Here is a 20000-nt window from a genome sequence, read left to right on the forward strand (position 1 = left end):
GGACAACCCAGCCTGCTTTTAATCACCAAAGTGCTGAGTTTTGGGTTTTTTTCCCTCCTTTTTTCCTTTTTTTTTTTTGATAGGAAATATCGAGTTGAAAATGGAGACAGTTCGGTTTTCCTCGACTGATTTATAGTATTTGTTTATGTGTGTATGTAAACCGATTTTGTATATTGATGTGTTCGTGACTCGCCAAAGACAAGTAACATTTTGTTTCAAGTTTTAAAAATGAAATTGTTGTTGTTGTTTGTGTGGTTTTGTGTGTACTGTATATGTGTGTTTGAGTGAGTGAGTGGGTGGGTGTGATCTAGTGTGTGAAATGTGCGTTGCACACTCTCTGATAAGCTGTGCCTATATGTGTGTGTGTGTCTGTGTGTGTGTGTGTGTGTGTGTGTGTGTGTGTGTGTGTGTGTGTCTGTGTGTGTGTGTGTGTGTGTGTGTGTGTGTGTGTGTGTGTGTGTGTGTGTGTGTATTACAGATAACCCAGTGGCCTTCCCAGACTCTGGGATGCTGAAGGAGACGCCCACCCCCGTGGAGGAGCTCCACCTCGAGGCCTCCCTCCCGCACACCGACTCGGGCATCGGCGAGGAGCAGGTCTCCGGCGTCCTGAACGGGGCCGAGCTCGACGGGCCGCCGTCGTCCTCCATGGGCGGCCGCACCCCGACCCCGCCGGGCGCCATGATGAGCGAGCTCCTGTGCACGCTCTCCTCGGAGGTCAAGCGGTCGCAGGAGAGCCTGCTGTCGGAGCCCTCGGCGTCCGGCAGCGGCCACGTCAGCCGCGTGGAGGTGCTCAAGCCGGCCTCGTCCATCTCCAGCATCAGCCAGTCCAAGGGCATCAACGTCAAGGAGATCCTCAAGAGCCTGGTGGCGGCGCCCATGGAGGGCGCGGAGGCCGGCCCCGAGCCCCTGCCCTACCCCGACCCCGCCATCAACCGGGAGGCCCACGCCATGCTGCCCATGCAGTTCCACTCCTTCGACAGGTACGGCGGTCTCGGGGACTACGGGCGACTTCGATTAAAAACAAAAACAAAAACAAAAAAACAACTAACCAAACCTGTGAACATGTACTTGTCAGTAAACATCTTCATCATCTGTCATGTGTCTGTCTTTTGTGATGTCTTTGTGCGTGTGTGTGTGTGTGTGTGTGTGTGTGTATGTATGTGTCATGATATCCATACCATTTCATTCACTGTCCACTTCAACGAGAAACAGTTACACCCTTACAGAAACACCTTTGTGAAGTCTATATTTCAACGGCCCTTTTGTAATGCTAGAAAAGCAAGTCTGTGTGGCAACACTACTCCAGCTCTCCTAAACACATTGTAATGTGTTACAATACAACTCTTCTCTGTTAAGTATGTGTGTGCTACAAAACTGCCAATACACTGCAGAATACCAACATGACTAATATTTCCCCCCCTCCGTTTATAAAATCATCTTATCCACATTACCTTGTTTTGGGGAAGAAAAACCTTCCACACATAACTGAACATCTGCGGTTTCAAGGCACTCAGATCCATGCTTCTGCAGTGAACAGAGGTCGTACGTTTGACGTCAGAGCAGATTTGTTGTGGTTTTGGCGCATATTCTGACGTTCGAAACCGCAGATCTCCGGTTATCTCTGGCTACACGTCAATTTATAAACGGAGAATTCGCAGATCTCCACTTTGCCCGGAGTTTTTTTAAACATTCGGTTATATGCGTTGTCATGTGGATGACAGGTCCAAACGTAGACAAATACCTTCGGTTAAGCAGATACCCGGCTACGTGTGTACGGGGCCTAAAAGAGCCTTATAAAGTTAACAGTACACATGGAGTTAACAGTCAACAGCTCTCGTGAAGACTTCCCCTTCCAGTAATAAGGATTCGTAGAGGTGAACTCCCGTGACCTTGAATGTTCTGCTCGACTCCAGGCCCCTCGTCTACCCACGTGGGTTATCGACAATGATTTTCAGGCCCTTGTCGGTGATCCATAAGTCACGCGGGACTCGTTCTCCGGCCTCCGTCGCCAAGAATCCCAGTGTTTTGGAAACCAGTTGCGTGTCGATGGCGGGGGCCTGTTGAGGCTTTATTTTATTTTATTTACGTTCTGCGAGCAGATCGGATCTCGGTGTCATCCCGTCTCTTGAGCTTTGAGTTCGGAGGGCGGTCCAGGGAGACCAGACCGGCTGCGTCCCAGTCCTCCGAACGAAGACGCCCCGTGATCAATCTGCTGTGCGTGCGAGGATGCTCGGAGTGAAGACAGTGTCAGCACATAAAAGCTCTTGGGAGGGGGTGGGGGGGGGATCTCTCACTCCCTCAAGTCTTCAATAAACTCATTCGGATCGGGACATTTGTTGAAAATCATCAGTCTCTTCAACAGAACAGCCCCTTGTGAGAGCTCCAGTATTGACTGAATTTCAAGTTGTAGAGGTCAGTTTATACCTTAAGCAAATGCTGTCTGTGTAAAATCCCCTCGGTCTCACTCCGCGGTCTCCAATACTCCGGTTTCGCCTCGTGTTTGTCCTTGGACAACAAAACAGAACAGAGTGTTGGCACAGAATGTGTGTGTGTCTGTGTGTGTGTGTGTGTGTGTGTGTGTGTGTCTGTGTGTGTGTATATGGGAGGGAAATGTGTGCTCATATGTATTTGTTTTTGTGTATGTGTCGGTCGGTTTGGCTATGCATGTTTGTGTATTTTCCTGTCTGCTCCATGTTGTGCTGATTTGAGGTGACTAGATTGCAAGGATCCTTCTGCGCTAACTGCATAGGTGTGTGTGTGTGTGTGTGTGTGTGTGTGTGTGTGTGTGTGTGTGTGTGAGAGAGAGAAAGTATGAGAGAGAGATTGTGTTTTTGTTTGTTTGTGTGTGAAGGATCTCCTCCTGCCCAGTGCTGGGAGATGTTGGTGTGTGTGTGTGTGTGTGTGTGTGTGTGTGTGTGTGTGTGTGTGTGTGCATACAGTATTGTATGAGTGTGTGCGTGCATGCTTGTGTATCTTTGGGGGAGGGGGGATACCATTGGCTTGAGGTCTCCTGGGCGTTGATGACAGATTAAACAGACGCGGCCCCCAAAATCACACTGCACCCCTCAACCCCCCCCCCCAACACACACCTCCCCCCCACCCCTCACACACACACACACACACAACCCCCACTCCCACCACCCTTCCCCTCGCCTGTCACCCTCAGTCCTCAGCGGCCTAATGGGAGATGGCAGGGCCAAAATGAGTCGCTGCGGCCCGCTGTATTATTTTTGAAATGCTTTCACACAAAGCGTCCGCGGGCCCTCGCCCGCCGCCCCTCCGCTCTGTCCCTGGGCCCTCTGGTGTCGTCGGCTGGGGGGCCGCACAAATTGCCGTGTCTAATTGCTTCCCACCTGACAGCGAAATGAGCTGCCAGCCTCAGATGGGCCCCTTCGATTGTCTGTCACGCGCGCCACAGATTGGAGGTGACAACATCAAAAAAGAAAAACGCTAAAAAAAAGGGAGATGAGGGAGGAAGGCTTGAAAAAAAAAAAAAGAGAAATCCCTTCAAACAGAGGAAAGTATGGTGACTCCCTAGACTACCCCCCCTCCCTCCCCCCCTCCCCTTCGCTTTCTCGCTCTCTCCTATTTTCTTTTTCCCTCTGGAACTTTCCAAGAGGAGGATTTTCAATTACAATGCAATGGGCCCTGTCTGTGCAGATGGGGCTTGTTTTTGTATGAACAACTCATATTAAGAGTCTCTTTCCCTCATACAGCTGCTGAACACCCCCCCCCCCCCCACACACACACACACACACCCCACCTCCACCCCTCCTTAAAACTGGGAACACATATATCAGCACTGCAACTTTGTTCCTTGACTAATTGAATTAACATCCCATAATTCTGTTTTGAGTTTATATCCCCTAATACCGTGTAATTGAATCTTCTGCCAAGCAATGGCTCTCAGTGAAAACACTGTGGTCGCTCTCACATAGATCGTGAGAGAGAGAGGGAGAAAGAGAAGGAAGAATGAACACATACATGATGGAGAGAGAGAGAGAGGGAGAGAGACTATATTTCCCCGAAGCATACTCACAGTTATTAATATTCATTTCCTGATTAATCCTTGCTTTATTCAAGGCAACTCAATTAAGAAAATCCTATTAATAAAATATGCGCTGGGTAATCTATACATCATTCATGAATGCCCGCACAGATGATTTATTCATGAAGAGAGGGCTCATATTTTATTCGTCTGTCTGTACATCACTCCGCTGTTATCGGTTCTTCCTGTCAGATACCCACCAGAATATAAGTGAAGAGGAAGGGGAGATGAATTAAGAGACTCTGTGAGTTGTCCTCTCTCTCTCTCTCTCTCTCTCTCTCTCTCTCTCTCTCTCTCTCTTTCCTCTCTTTCCTCTCTTCCCCTCATCTAACATGAGGCTATCAGTGTGGAAAATGTCAGACTCTAGTGCAGGAGGGGGAGGACTTGATAAATAAGTGATGTTCTTCCTCATGACTTCAGAAATAAAATGACATGCGTGCGTGAGTGTGAAGTAAATTATTGTATGTGTGTGTGTGTGTGTGTGTGTGTGTGGAGGGGTGGGTGTGTTTGTTTGACTGCGTACGTATGTGTATTTGCTTTCGTTTGAGTTGTGTGTATGTGTGGCTGGATGTCTCTGAGCGAGATATGATCACAACCTCTAGAAATGTCTATAGTAGCGCGTCTTTGGCCTCGAGCATGACTGGCTTCAAAACATGAATCTCACAAGACTGATGAAGCACATTAAGAAGTCTCCTTTAGATGAATTCTCTGTGCATAACATACTAGTGGCATCTTTACAAAGTTTACTCGCATAACTCATTTACAGTCTCCTGGCAGAACTTTATTTAAAAAAAAAAAAGTCCCCCTGTTTGACTGGTCATGCTGCACCACACCGTGAGGTATTGGACACAGTGGGGGGCTGTTCCGCTGCAGCCTGGCTGGAGGCTTTGCTGTTTTCCTTGAAGTTGAATGGCAGTGGGGTGTGGAGCAGCAGGGTAGTGTTTCTGTTTCTGTGCTGGTCTCCACCAAGTGCCTGGCTCCTTATCCACTGGTGCCGGGGGGGGGGGGGGGCACTTACCCTGGAACGGGGCAGGAAGGCCTGTGGTCCTGGAAAGGTGTGACCCCCATCCCCCTCCTTGTGCACACACACTCACATGCACACGCACACACTCACACACACACACACACACACACACACACGCACACATGCACACACGAGCGCACACACATACACTCATACACACACACACTCTTTCAGGCCTTCGTCCTCATGATACTTAGAAAGTCCCTTCTCAGTAAAATGAAAGGGCCTGTTTGATAACTCTGGCAACCGGAGATTCATGTCCAGTTCAGAAGTTTAGTGCTCCCTCGTGACCCCAGCAACCCACCCCACCCCACCAACCCCCCCAACCCCACCACCCCCCCACCCCCCCACCAGATACATCTTTAGCTCTCATCTTCAGTGTCTTCCTTTATGCCCAGTCCTCTCACAACCATGTGATATTATATTGTAGCTATTAATAACCACAGACAAGCTGGGCTAGTGTGTATTTTTACTTTTTAGGGGGCTTCTTCCCCTTAATGAGTTAATGTGAATGTGTGTGTGTAAGAGAGAGAGTGTGTGTGTGTGTGTGTGTGTGTGTGTGTGTGTGTGTGTGTGTGTGTGTGTGTGTGTGTGTGTGTGAGTGTGTGTGTGTCCATATTTAGAACTGTCGCTTCGGATTAGCGGGAACGTCGGCGCTCCGGCCCGGGACCAGTCGGCGTGTCCGTGAGTCCCGGGAAGCCTGGTGAAGGCCGTCAGGTCGCATGAGTGTTCCCGGGTGCTGGGGCTTTGATGGCACACACACGCCACGTCAATTCCAATCCGCTCACGTTTCGGAGAGAAAGGGAAGGAGAGAGGAAGAAAAGAAAAGAAAGAGAGAGAGAGAGAGAGAGAGAGAGAGAGAGAAAGAGAGGGAGGGAAAGTCATTGAGGGAAAACTAGTGAAAGTATGTGACTGTGTTTGTGTGTGAGTAGGTGTATGCGTTCAGTCTGGCTCACATCAGCTTCATATTTTGTTATGCTGAAGTATGTTTGTTTTATCCACCCCCAGTGTGTGTGTGTGTGTGTGTGTGTTTGATCCGTATCCGTGGTATACACAGGCAGAAAGAGAAGATTGGTGGGCTCTTTCGTTGTGTTCCAGCACACTCTGCTTTGCCTCGCCCTCGGCATCCCGGGCCGTGTTTGACAACCTCTCCAGCTCAACAAGCACAAGTCCAGAGCAGGAAGTCACTGTGACGGCCACCATTCCTGTGCCACGGCCCTCCACACACACACGCACACACGCACACACGCACACACGCACACACACACACACACACACACACACACACACACACACACACACACACACACACACACACACACACACTTGATGTCTGAGCCTTGGGTTTGTTTGCTCTGGCGGGGATCGTGGCGCTCAGTCACCCTGGGCAGGATGTTTACTTTTCCCTAAAGGCCCTCGCTGTCGCCCGCTCTAACCCACCCTCACCACCACCACCATCTCCACCACCACCATCTCCACCACCACCATCTCCACCACCACCACCATCACCGCCGCTGCCGGTGGCGTCGTCCTTCTCTTTGGTCCGGCTGTCTGCTGCTGCTGCTGCTGCTGCTGCCGGGTCTCTGGGCCGCTCTGTCTGGCCACTCTCATCCGCCGAAGGCCAGCGCCTGACGGAGCGGTGGAAAACTGCCGTCACCCCTCAGCCTTGCACACTCACACACACACACGCATACACACGCTCACACACACACTAACATACACACACATACGCTCACACACTCACACACACATGCTTGTTCTTGGCGTACACATACTGTAATCCACTTACACACACACACACACACACACATACACACACACACACACACACACACACACATGCGTGTTCTTGGTGTACACATAATTCACTTACACACACACACACACACACACACACACACAAGCAATTACACATTTATGTTTATTACAAGCCCTCATTATAGGTAATTGCTAAACTTTCCTCTCACTGCCACACACACACACACACACACACACACACACACACACAGAATGAGGTGTGCCCTGTGACTGCAGCCCTATTTGCAGTACTGTAAGCCCCTGTGGGCGCTTTCATAACCCATCAGACGGGCACCTTGTCAATGCTGTGCTGACATTCTGGCAACGCTGCAGAACGCTCTGTGGCATTTGACTGTGTGTGTGTCTACCAGTAACATCAGGCTGTGACCGCCGGTGATCTCAACATCAAAACATTATTATGTTTCACATTGTGTTCTCATGAGGTTGTTTGTGTGTGTGTGTGTGTGTGTGTTAGGAAACCATTTTTGTGTGTTTAGGAAACCGTTAAAAAGTAATTTTGTTTCCACTTGGATGAACATTCTGAATCATTTCGGACTTTTTTTGAATATCTTTTTCTTTTTGTCCACCTTGTCCCCCCTTGTCCTCCCTCCCTCCTCCCCGCTGTCCTGTCTGGTGCTGTCCGGCGCTGTGTGCAGGAGCGTGGTGGTGCCGGTGAAGAAGCCTCCTCCGGGCAGTCTGGCGGTCAACACGGTGGGCTCCGGCTCCAGGGAGGGCTTGGCTGCAGGGAGCACGCCCAACATCTTCGCTGCCGCCTCGGCCACCCCGAAGAGTATGATCAACACCACAGGTAGCCATGATACACACACACACACACACACACACACACACACACACACACACAAACACACACACACACACACACACACACACACACACACACACACACACACACACACACACAAACACACACACACACACACACACACACACACACACACACACGTAATCTCACTCACATACTGTATGCACTCACGCACACACACAAAGTCATACGAACACTCTCTCATGCATGCACATACTCGTTTATGTACACACACACACACACACACGCACATACACACTGGTGTACCACTTTACTTGCAGTCACCCTGACACACACAAATGCACATCCACACGCATAAATGCAGCCAATCGAAGTACACAAAGGTTACATCAGTGGAATGGCATTGCAGTGATTCACACACTGCCGTTCCACTTAGCCAATGTCAGACAAATGGACTTGGACAGCACAAATATACTGCCACAGGTACAGCTGAATCCGGTCAGTTCCGTTCTCATGATGATCCCAATTCGGACTCCTAATGACCGTCCAGACACATTCTTGCGCTGCATTCAAGGCTATTATTGTCACAAGGCTCCCTCTGTTGTGAATGGAGCCTAACTTAATTACCCAGGGTAATTAGGAGACCCTTTGATGCCATTCTGGGAGTAATTGGGAAAGAGCTCTGATTTTGTGCAGGAGCTGCATCCAACCACTAGATGGCTCTCTTTACTTCTGGAAAGCTGAAGCATGATCACATTTGTGATGGGGCTGAGGAGACTAGCATCTTTGTGCTACTGATTTGACATGGTTGTAGCTGTAGCAATGCACACATTCAGTTGAGATGAGAAGATAATTTAAGTGTGAATTTATTATCCTTGAAACCACGCTTATTGAGTTTGGACTGATAAGAAATTCACTATAAATAATATTTAAATTTTATATGCATTTTCAAATATCAATCTTCTTAAACTGTTATGATGTTTTACCTTGCTCTATCTGGTGCTTGATTCCCCTGTTAGTTTATTTATTTTTTTAACATTTTAGAGGCCTTTGCAGAATACTTTATAATTGTAATTCTGAAGTACTTATTATTGTTATCGTAAAGTCGACTAAGCAAAGGACCAGATAGGTGCATATTGTGAATGGAGGCCATCTCACGGTAAGTGTCTCAAGTGTGGTGTTGTAGAGGGAGGTGTGTGGTGGTGAGGTGCTCCCTGAGGGCATCATGTTGTGTTGCCTCACCCTGGGGTGGCTGGAGGCTGGCTATCTGTCTGTCTGTCTGTCTGTCTGTCTGTCTGTCTGTCTGTCTGTCTGTGTGTCTGTGTGTCTGTTTGTTTTTCTTGCCTATGATTACAGCCATATACACAGTATGTGTTGAAGCTAATGATATACAGTATGTTCCATGATATATGATATATGTGGGTGTCGTGAGCATCCTTCGCCAGTCTGTCTGTGTGTCTGTGTGTCTGTCTGTGTGTCTGTCTGTCTGTCTGTCCCTCTCCTGCTCCCTCTGTGAAAGACCCCAGTCAATCCAGAGGCCATTAAGAGCTCACACACCTTCACCAGCACACGGCCAGCGCTGTTAAAAATACCCACAGCCTCACAGCAGGAATGTGAGAAATGTGTCAGGGTGTGTGTGTGTGTGTGTGTGTGTGGATGTGGACGTGTGTGTGAATATGTCTGTGTGTGTGTGTATGTACTGTATGTGTGTGTATTTTTCTTTTTTATCAAACATGACACAGATTTCACATACACATCAAATATGTATGTAAATGTCTGGAGAATAGCTGCTTTATCTTGGTGATAATCTTTTGGTGTTTAGTCAACAATGAGGACACACAGCTCTTATTTATACACACTGAAGTGTTAAGGCAGTAGATGGCCATTAGATCACTCATGAACTGTTTTTCTTCCTGTATCATACTATCTCTGTCTTCTCTTACAGTATGTGTGTTTTTCTTGCCTATGATTACAGCCATATACACAGTATGTGTTGAAGCTAATGATATATGTTCCAGGCCCGTCACCTGAGTGTGTCTTACCCAGGCGGTTTGTCTGTGATCCTCAGGTGCGACAGAAGCAGCGGCCCCCTCCTCCACCACCAACTCCTCCACCTCGTCCAGCTTTGTGAACGGAGCCACCAGTAAGAACCTGCCGGCTGTGCAGACCGTAGCCCCGATGCCTGAGGACACCATGGAGAACATGAGGTTGGCCTTCATACACACAAATGTGTGTGTGTGTGTGTGTGTGTGTGTGTGTGTGTGTGTGTGTGTGTGTGTGTGTGTGTGTGTGTGTGTGTGCCTGTGTGCGTCAGCATGTGTACTGTATATGTGAGCGTGTGTGTGTGTGTGTGTGTGTGTGTGTGTGTGTGTGTGTGTGTGTCTGTGTGTGTGTGTGTGTGTGTGTGTGTGTGTGTGTGTGTGTGTGTTTGTCTGTGTGTGGGTGTGGGTGTGTGTGTGTGTGTGGCGTTAAACTAAGATGGTACCAGGTATTGAGGTAGGATTATCTAGTACCATTGTGGCAGTATTTTTATTTTTTTTTGGTGTCCCTTTTGTGTTTCTGATGCTTTGTCTATGTATTTGTGTACAAATTGTTTGGTTAAAACAACATGAGATAAGGAAAGGAGGTTAGCAAGAACAACCCGAGGGACGAGGTGACCCTTGGGGCAGATCAGAAGCTGGTGAGCTGGACATTGCGGCAGGTCTGGTCTCACTTCTGCATCACCCTGGACTCGGCTCTCTGAGAGAAACAGACAGCATCAGCACACAGCTACTTAGCTTAGCAGCACCTCAGAATCACATGGAAAGCAGGCCGTGACATCCCCAAAAAACATTCCATTCCCTGGATTTTGTTTTTACATCAGTGGGTGTTTATTTACACCCCTCGTGGCTTGGGCAAATGATTGATAGAAGATTTTACAATTTGCATCTCCACTGTGTAGTTTAAATTCTTGTACTGATGTGTGTGTGTGTGTGTTCCATTTAATTCACATTGTATATTCCGTAATATTTTGTGGGTGTCGTGAGCATCCTTCGCCCTTCGAGATGGGATGGAGTGTGTGTTTGTGTGTGTGTGTGTGTGTGTGTGTGTGTGTGAAGGACAGCCAGGGCCCTTCCTGTCAGGGCTGTTGTGGGAGTGATAATGCAGAGGAATCACAGTGTGTGTAGTGGTTAGGGCCTGAGAGCGGGGGAGCGAGTGAAATAGGGGAGAAGGAGAGAGAGAGCGAGGGGGAGAGAGAGAGGGAGAGAAAGAAAGAGAGGAGTAGGAGAGGGCGGGCGGACAGCCGCCACCTCGGGGTCCCTCGTCTCACCCCGCACTAATGCCTTCTGACAGACATCTCACATCCCGCCCTGTATTCTCTCTCTCTCCCTCTCCCTCTCTCTCTCTCTCTTTCTCACTCTCTTTCTCTCTCAGGCTCCCTTGAATTCTCATTCCATTTCTTGCTTCAATATATTTTTTTTGTCGCCATAAACCTTTCTTCTTTCTTTGTTCTTCCATCTCTCTCTCTCTCTCCGTTTTACTTTCTCTCTTTCGCGCCTTTTATCCCCCTCCCTCTCGTCCGCTCAAGGAATCGCAGATCAGTTGCCATGGCAGCAGTAACCGACATCACTTACCGAGACCGCGAAGTCAATGATGGAACTGTCTAGTGGCAGCGCTGTGAAGCCTAACCTGCATTTTGCAAGGACAGAGAGAGCAAGACAGAGAAACAGATAGAAAGATAGAAAGAAAGAAAGAAAGAGAAAGAAAGAGAGAGAGAGAGAGAGAGAGAGATTGAGAGCGGAAGAGGCACAAATATAAAAAAAAGGGAAAAGAGTAAGACTGATATGCATTTTCAGCACCATTCTGCCGCAGATGTTGTTTGAGATCCATTGTATGTTTCTTCTCCCTCATGGGAGACAGCTCTGGAAGGCACAGCACAGCGCTAAAGAGAGGAGAACAGGCTTTTGTATCCAGCCCTGGACAGAATAATGGCACCCGTCCCTCATAGCCTTGCTCAGATTTGCATTTGTGTGTGGTGCATATGTGGCTTTTTATGTAAATGTGCTTACAGTTATTGTAATATGTGTGTGTGTGTGGTTGCATGGCTGTGTGCTTGTGGTTGTTCACTTCAGCATTATTTAGTGTTGTGTGTGTGTGTGTGTGTGTGTGTGTGTGTGTGTGTGTGTGTGTGTGTGTGTGTGTGTGTGTGTGTGTGTGTGTGTGTGTGTGTGTGTGTGTGTGTGTGTGTGTGTGTGTGTGTGTGTGCGTGTGCGTGAGTGCGTGCTCGTGTGTGTGTGTGTGTGTGTGTGCGCGCGTGTGGGCATGCATGCATATGGGAATGCTAGTACTGTAGGTACTGATACTTTTGAGTAATGTCTGCACTGCTTTGCTCTACTTTCTATTTAGAGCAAATTTAGGTTCGCTCTGTTTTGTTGGAGTAGCTCAAGCTGTGTGTGTGGGAGTGTGTTTGTTGCCATGTGACTAGGACAGAGAAAGACAGAGATTATTCTTCTGTGTGTGTGTGTGTGTGTGTGTGTGTGTGTGTGTGTGTGTGTGTGTGTGTGTGTGTGTGTGTGTGTGTGTGTGTGTGTGTGTGTGTGTGTGTGTGTGTGTGTGTGTGTGTGTGTGTGTGTGTGTGTGTGTGTGTGTGTGTGTGTGTGTGTGTGTGTGTGTGTGTGCGTGTGTGTGTGCGTGTGTGTGTGTGTGTCAGAGAGATTATTTGCTTTTATTTATGTGCTTGTCTGTGCATAGTTAGTGTGTGTATGTAACCCTTTAGTTCATTATTAGGGGTCTGGTTGCATGTGTGTGTATGTGTGCATCTGTTTCTCTCTCTCTGTGTGTGTGTGTGTGTGTGTGTGTTTGTGTGTGTGTGTGTGTGTGTGTGTGTGTGTGTGTGTGTGTGAGAGAGTGCAGTGCAGTGCAGCTCTGAGCAGAGTTGTCTTGTGTTTGAAGATGTGCTCTGCTGCCTGTCGTGAGATAAAAGGCCCAGATTTCTCCAGAAGTTTACTGCTCCCCTTCTCTGATTGGTTCAAACAGAGCAACCCCATCTCCAACCTCCCAGCATCCTCTGCTCCCCCTGAGAATCAGGAAGGATGCCAAACGAGGGGTCCTCTTTCAGTGTCTTATAGCAAAGCAATTTGTCAGGGCACAGATTTGTTAGGCACTGCACCATTTTAGTACTTTTGATTATTCAATTATGGGTAGCACTTTATTTGAAGGGGTCTACTTTAGGGTGACATGTAACCGTCATAAGAATGACATGACATGTCATTCACATTAATTAAAAAATATTGATGTTTACGACTTGTGCCATTCGGTTTTTGGAATGTCAGACATATAAAATCAAATAAGGTGTTATTGAATGAAATGTTCTATGCTGTAGAATTTGTTCTTTTGGTTGAAACATGTTAGTGTTACTGTGTTAGTATGCCTAGCCTTGACTGGTCTGGTCTTTGGACACTGACGGCTTGTCAATGCAAGAGCTAATTACCACAAAAGGATTGTGTTTTGAAATGCCATTTAAATGTCAGATTATTAACGTATCTTCCCCAATTCTCTTTCTGTCTATCTCTTTCTCCCTGTCTCTCTCATTTTCTTTCCTTTTCCTTCCCTTGGTTCTCTCTTCTGTTGCTCCCATTTATTGCTGTCCATTTCCCCTCCAACTTTCTCTCCTTGGTTCTCCCTCGTCCCCCCCCCTCTCTCTCTCTCTCTCTCTCCCTCTCCCTCTCTCTCTCTCTCTCCCTCTCTCTCTCTCCCTCTCTGCCCCTAGCATCACCACTAAGCTGGAGCGTGCTCTGGAGAAGGTGGCCCCCCTGTTGAGGGAGATCTTTGTGGACTTTGCTCCGTTCCTCTCGCGCACTCTGCTCGGCAGCCACGGCCAGGAGCTGCTCATAGAAGGTACAGGTGCTATAGACCTCCCCTCTCTCCCTCTTTCCCTCTCCTCCTGTCTTCTTCTCTCTCTCTCTCCCTCTCCTCCTGTCTTCCTTGCTCCCTCTCTCCCTCTCTCCCTCTCGTCCTGTTTTCCTCTCTCCCTCTCTTCCTCTCCTTTCCCTGGTTCTCTGTCTTGTTCTGGGTCTGTCTTTCAGCCTGATGTTGTGTCAGGCCGCCCCATGTCATAACACCGTGTCATAACACCATGTCATAACAGGACACAGTTCATGTGATTCTTCCAGCTTTCATAGAGATTGTGGATTTGCTCTTAATCTCCCTTGTCTTTCTTTTTATCATTGTATATTTGAGTGTGTGTGTGTGTGTGTGTGTGTGTGTGTGTGTGTGTGTGTGTGTGTGTGTGTGTGTGTGTGTGTGTGTGTGTGTGTGTGTGTGTGTGTGTGTGTGTGTGTGTGTGTGTGTGTGTGTGTGTGTGTGTGTGTGTGTGTGTGTGTGTGTGTGTGTGTATGTGTGTGTACGTGTGAGTGTGCGTGTGTGTGTGTGTGTGTGTGTGTGTGTATGTGTGTGTAAGTGTGTGTACGTGTGAGTGTGCGTGTTTGTTGTCTGTCCATTCATCACACAGGTGGTTTACACTGCATTAAGCAAACTAAATGGCAGTTTGTTCAAGAGGAGTGTGTGTGTCTGTGTGTGTGTGTCTGCCTGTCTGTCCGTCTGTCCGTCTGTCTGCTGTTAATCATCTGTGTTCCACATATTTCTGTGGGGCAGACCACTACATTACAGTACTACGCGCACACACACACACACACACACACACACACACACACAGGGCCATATGGCTGGAGCGGGCCTGTTAATATAAGGAACTCTCAGACGTGTTGATGCCCGGACCCCAGAACACTGTTTTTATTCTGCGGTGCGGCGGCCAGCGAGCTGTCATTAGTCCGCACCGTATACTTGATGCCGCTCGGAAAAGTCCGACTCTGCTGCCAGCGCTCCGCGCCCGCATGTTGGTTTAACGGCGTCAGTCCGCACGGAGGTGTCAATTTCATTGGCTAATTAGTGCACAGGCAAACGAGCTGATTTGACGGGCAATCAAAATCCCCCACCCCCCTTTTAATAGCTGTCGAAATGGACCATGTCATGTCTTGAAATAATGTTGGCGTTGAGTGGAGTGTGTGTGTTTTTTTTTATTATGATGGTGTGTTTCATATCGTTTTTATTCCGTTATTTAAGAAGTCAAATCTTGGCCGGGGTTAGAAATCCAGAGACACTTTTTGGCCAGACGTGAAAACGGTCCCCAACATTCAGTCTGGTTTGCTTCCTCGAACTGCGTATCTGGTCTACAAATCTCCCTCCCACATAACGTATACTTGGCCGAGGTACCGCTAAACTTGTCAGCGGGCATGCATCCAAACATGCCACGGTTAAGACATTACAATTCACAATATCGTAAAGAGAGACACAAAGAGAACTAAAGGGAATGGAGATAGCAAACACACTGGTTGGCCGCACCTCATGCGTTTGAAAACAAGCAAATCATCTTCCCATCCTGCAATCTCAGTCTGCGTAAACTTACATGCAAACATCCACATTAAACCCTGAAGATAGGGTGTCTCTGCACCACATGAGAGAAGGGGGGTAAAAGGTTATTCAAAGCCGCGTCGAAACCCACACTCTAGAAAAGAGCACCAGACTTTATCACCTCTTTTATAGATGGAGCCGACACCGCAAAAAGCATCCCCAAAAAAGACGTTAACTTTGAAGTTACAGTAGGAGGCCTACGATTAGGTGGCATGACAGTTAGCCGGAGTGGTGTAGGGGACGGCCTGAAGCAAGATTAGAAGTAGGATTATACACGGCCAGCATCTAGATAAAAATACACCGCGATGAAGGCGCCAGATTACAAACCAAAGCATTCCTGTTAGGGTTATTGTCCGGCACGCACCCCGTAGTTTGGAAAGTCCCAGTGGTTCTTGGAGAAGGACTGATAACTCGCGGAAAGTTCAGCCGCTCCAACATTGGGTTGGGTTCGTTGGGTTCCTGCCAAGGAGCCAAATCCTCGCTTTTGTGTCCGAAAGGGAAATCAGTAGACACGCCCTGTTTTGTTGTTTATGTCTCCTTACAGCTCCTCTCAAATGAGAACTTTTTTTTATCCGTCTGTCAGTTATGGTCAGTCAGTCTTCAAGTCAGGCTTAGTAGCATGAAATCCATCATAATATCAGCCAATAGAGAGACCAAACAACTCAATTATCATCAGTATGATATTGGTATAAAATGCAATATTAAGTTTGGAAATCTGAAGTTAATATTTAGATCATCAGAAAGGCCTGAAAATGAGACTATTATGGGGTGAATATCTAACTGATGTACTGTAAAAAGGCCTGGCTTTGTTCTGTTGGCTGTCCTTTGTCTTGTGTTACACAAACACATCTACTGTACAGTTCCATACACACACGCAAACACACACACACACACACACACACACACACACACACACACACACACACACACAGACACAAACACAGACACACGTATCACAATAAATAAACCTTTGTGAAAAACACTCATACAAATACACACACCTCACAAGACAGGTTCACGTGCAAAGATGGCTCGTACCCCCAGGTGCCAAGGATTGGTGTGAGGAGAGGCGTGCGGCAGAGCGTCAGGGCTTTGACACGTGTGAATATAAGTGTGATCTCGGCACCTCTGTCTGTGAGGAGTCGCTGTCTATCTGACAGAAGCAGCAAATCTTCCACTTAACACCCAAGATGTCCCCCTCACAACAGGGATGACTTCACACAACCCGTATGAGAGAGGGGGAGCACACACTTTGCACGCACATGCACACACACACACACACACACACACACACACAGACACAGACACAGACACACACACACACACACACACACACACACACACACACACACACACACACACATACACACACACACACACACACACACACACACACACACACACACACAAACACACACAGACACACACACACACACACACACACACACACACACACACACACACACTCTTGCTCCCTCTCCACTGGGGTTGAGATGGCTCTGTCAGACATGTACTGTAAGACTCGGGAGGAGTCCACTCCACGGGTCAGTCAGTCATTAGACTCACCTCCGAGGCCCCAGTAGTGTGTATGCTGATTGGCCAGTGTGAGGAGAGTTGATCACACTGGCCCCGCTGTCAGTCTCCAGGGTTCACTGGGGGAGTTTGTTTACCACTTGAACCCCACACATCCTGCCCTTGGGTAGGGGAAGAACATCATCTCTCTCTTTCTCTCTTTCTGCCTGTTTTCCTCTCGTTTCTCCCATCACTCTTTCTCTCTTTCTGTCACTCTTTATGATCTCGCTTCCTTGTTCCTGTGTTCGTCTTCCTGTCTCTCTCTCTCTCTGTCTGTCTATCTCTCTCTATTTCTCTCTCTCATTCTTTCCAAATTCCCTCTCTCTCTTTCTCCTCAGCCACCCCCCACCCCTCTAGCCCAAGTCTGCGTGCCCCCCCCCCCCCCCCCCCTTCCTCAGCTGAAATACTGTGTGGAAGCACATAGGCCCCTCCATTTACCAGTAATTACCAGTCATCCATCACCCCCAGATTACTCAGGGTCGAGGCCTGCCTGCCCTCTGCCAACTCCCCCCCCCCAGCGCCACCTCCTCCCCTGCTCCTCCAGACATACGGGCAGCAGTGACGCTCATGTCCCACCGTGGGCGCGCGGGGCGAGGAGCGGGGAGCGAGGAGGCCGCCGCCCTGTCCAGAGGGGTGAACACTGCGCCTGTTGTCACTGGGTGCTTCTGTTGAGACTCCAACACCCCCCACCCCACCCCACCCCACCCCCACACCGGCCTCTAACCCCCCCTACCACGCTTCACCACCCCCTCCGAATCTCCGTCAACATCGTCAGCCTAACCAACAAGCTCGTTGGAGAGGGGAGGCTCCAGCCTTCCCACAATGCCGCATTCACTCATGGCCTGCTCCTTACGGGAAGTGGCTCTTGCCCAGCCCAGCCCAGCCCACCCCGCCACTTGCACTCTGACATGGCCGTTAACATCTTAGTTCTTGTTAACGGGTCATTTACTGCAATGTATTGGGTCATGCGTATTGTAGCAGAAGTGGTCATTGGTTTGGTAAAAAAAGGGGCATTTGTGTACACACACTCTTGTGTGTAGTCGCTCGCAAGTCCAACGCAAAGCGTGCTTTTCTGCGACCGTCTAGAAAAAAAACCAAAAAAAGACAACCTCTGGTTTGTCCAGCCGCACGCGGCCAGGGCCCCCTCTCTGGTCACGTGACGGCGGCGTGTCAGACAGCCCCGCTGACTTATAGCAGCGTCCAGTGAGAGCGTGACCCCCCCCGAGGTCACGGGTCGTGGGGTCGGCCTGCGGATGAAGTCGGAAGGCGTCCTCCAGCCACCTCGGGCCCGCATAATGTATCCCTCTCACGCGCGGCTTTCTGAATGGCGCTGGTGCTTTGCAATGTGGTGGTGGTGGTGAGGGGGGGGGGGTGTCTGTACCCCCCCCTGTGTAAAATGCATGTTATCTGCCCCACGTGCTGCGCTTCAGCCCCACACCTCCCCCCTCCCCCCCCTCCCCCTGGGGGTAGATTTACGGCGACCCCGGACGTTTTTACTAACTGTGGCGCTCCTCAGGGTGGCTGGCCCTGCTAATCTGGGGCTCTGGTATGCTGAACTGTGCGTGCACCCTGTGTTTAAGGCGAGGTGCCAGGCTTGGAGGCCTTTGCCGGGGCGATGACAGAGGAGGAAGTCAGAGTTTGTGTCCCGGGCAGTGTTTTTTGTCACTGTTGTGTACATTCAGTAAAAACACTGCCCGCACTGCACACCCTTCATCTTCGTCTATCTTCGCCCCGCAGGGAAGAATTTGTTCTCCGACCCGGGAATTATGTCGCGAGATTGTACGAGTGGTAATTTCGCTGGTGAGTTAGCATGAATCTGGCCAATAAAATGACATAAATAGTCTTGGGTGGTAATTCCCCCCATATTGTTGAGAACCCTCGCGCCGTAAACACTTTTATTGGATTTTGGCATTTTCTTCCCATCGCTCCCGGGCTCTGACAGGACAGCCTTTTCAGGACTCCCTCACCTCTTCTCTTGTCTTTCCCCTCCTCTCTCTTTTCTCCTTTCTTTTTCTTTCTCTTCTATCTTCTTCTCCTCTCTTCATCACTTTCTCATGACCTTTATTCCCTCCTGTCTTACGAACGCGGATTCCTTGCTGTTTGTTATTTCATGCGCAACATCCATTTGAGGTCCATAATCAAAGCACCCTATCTAAGATGACCTTGCTGCTAGCTTCTTATGTTTAATCTGGAGCGTAGTCATGCTGACTAAGTTGATTACCACCAGAAGATTTTGATTAAGCACAGACAAAACGTGTATATTGCTGCATATCGCTCATCAAATTAAAGTAATCCCAGTCATATAATGTCTTACAGTATATATCATAGTAGGTTTGAAATAATAGCTCATACTGTGGGCTTTAAGACCCAGTGCTACGCGTCTTGACCCGACTGTCAGGCTGAGCTGAGTAACTTGTTTATTTCATCAGGTATTTTTAGAGAGAGTTTCGAGGGGGCGGAGACAGGATGTGAGATGCATCGATTGCAGCCAGCCAATGGCAGGGCTGACCTTTACCTACTTCAGACACATTCAGAGACCCAGAGAGAGGGACAAGTATTAGCTCACCCACACAGACAACCAGTCCACTAAGGGGGAAAAAAGCCCCCCATTCTCCAAGCACACCTCCGCATGTAGGATGCAATAGCAACAATAGAGGCCTTTGCATATGAAAGGCTGTTATCTTGCATGCTTTCTTGTTGGTCCATCAATCACAGAATACCGCAGTAGGAAAGTAGTACTGTTGTAGACGCAATTACAACAGTAACTGTAACAGTCGGTGGACATTGATGGACTAAGATTGTGGGTACAGGTTTCTGGAATTGTTAGACTGTGATTGTTAGTGTGTCCTACTCTAAGTAAGGCTGTGGTAAGTTAGAGGGGAAAGACAGGGGAAAAGATGCATCTCCATGTGTTCCCAATGATGATTGACTGGAATGGACGTGACACTGATTAGGTTTCGAATGAGAATCACATTAGCCCTCATCAACCAGCTATGCACTGCTCTCACAATTATCAACCATATCTGTTATATGAACAAAGGACATGAAACACCAGGGCGGCGTGAGGTGCCTATGTGTATGTATACATATGTATACAGTATATGTGTGTGTGTGTGTGTGTGTGTGTGTGTGTGTGTGCGTGTGCGTGTGCGTGTGCGTGTGCGTGTGCGTGTGCGTGTGCGCGTGCATGTGCGTGTGAGCACAACACCGCTGAGGATTTTTATACATTCTGTGTGGTTGTGTGTGAGCACGGAAAGTGTACAGGAATGACAAAGTGGTTGTGTCAGTGTGCATTTGTGTATCTGGGAGAGAGCGGAAAAAATAAG

General features: G+C 48.6%; 1 protein-coding gene across 1 annotated transcript in view; it reads left to right on the forward strand.

Annotated features, from left to right (window-relative positions):
- The window catches only part of LOC134099150 (neurobeachin-like), a 303605-nt gene that overhangs the window by 146324 nt on the left and 137281 nt on the right, over positions 1 to 20000 (forward strand). The window contains exons 31-34 of the mRNA XM_062551941.1: positions 479 to 980; positions 7526 to 7677; positions 9722 to 9860; positions 13403 to 13530. Coding sequence (XP_062407925.1) covers positions 479 to 980; positions 7526 to 7677; positions 9722 to 9860; positions 13403 to 13530 — 921 coding nt within the window. The remainder of the gene's footprint in view (positions 1 to 478; positions 981 to 7525; positions 7678 to 9721; positions 9861 to 13402; positions 13531 to 20000) is intronic.

The sequence above is a fragment of the Sardina pilchardus genome, chromosome 13 (assembly GCF_963854185.1).
Source record: "Sardina pilchardus chromosome 13, fSarPil1.1, whole genome shotgun sequence".
Classification (NCBI taxonomy): Eukaryota; Metazoa; Chordata; class Actinopteri; order Clupeiformes; family Clupeidae; genus Sardina; species Sardina pilchardus.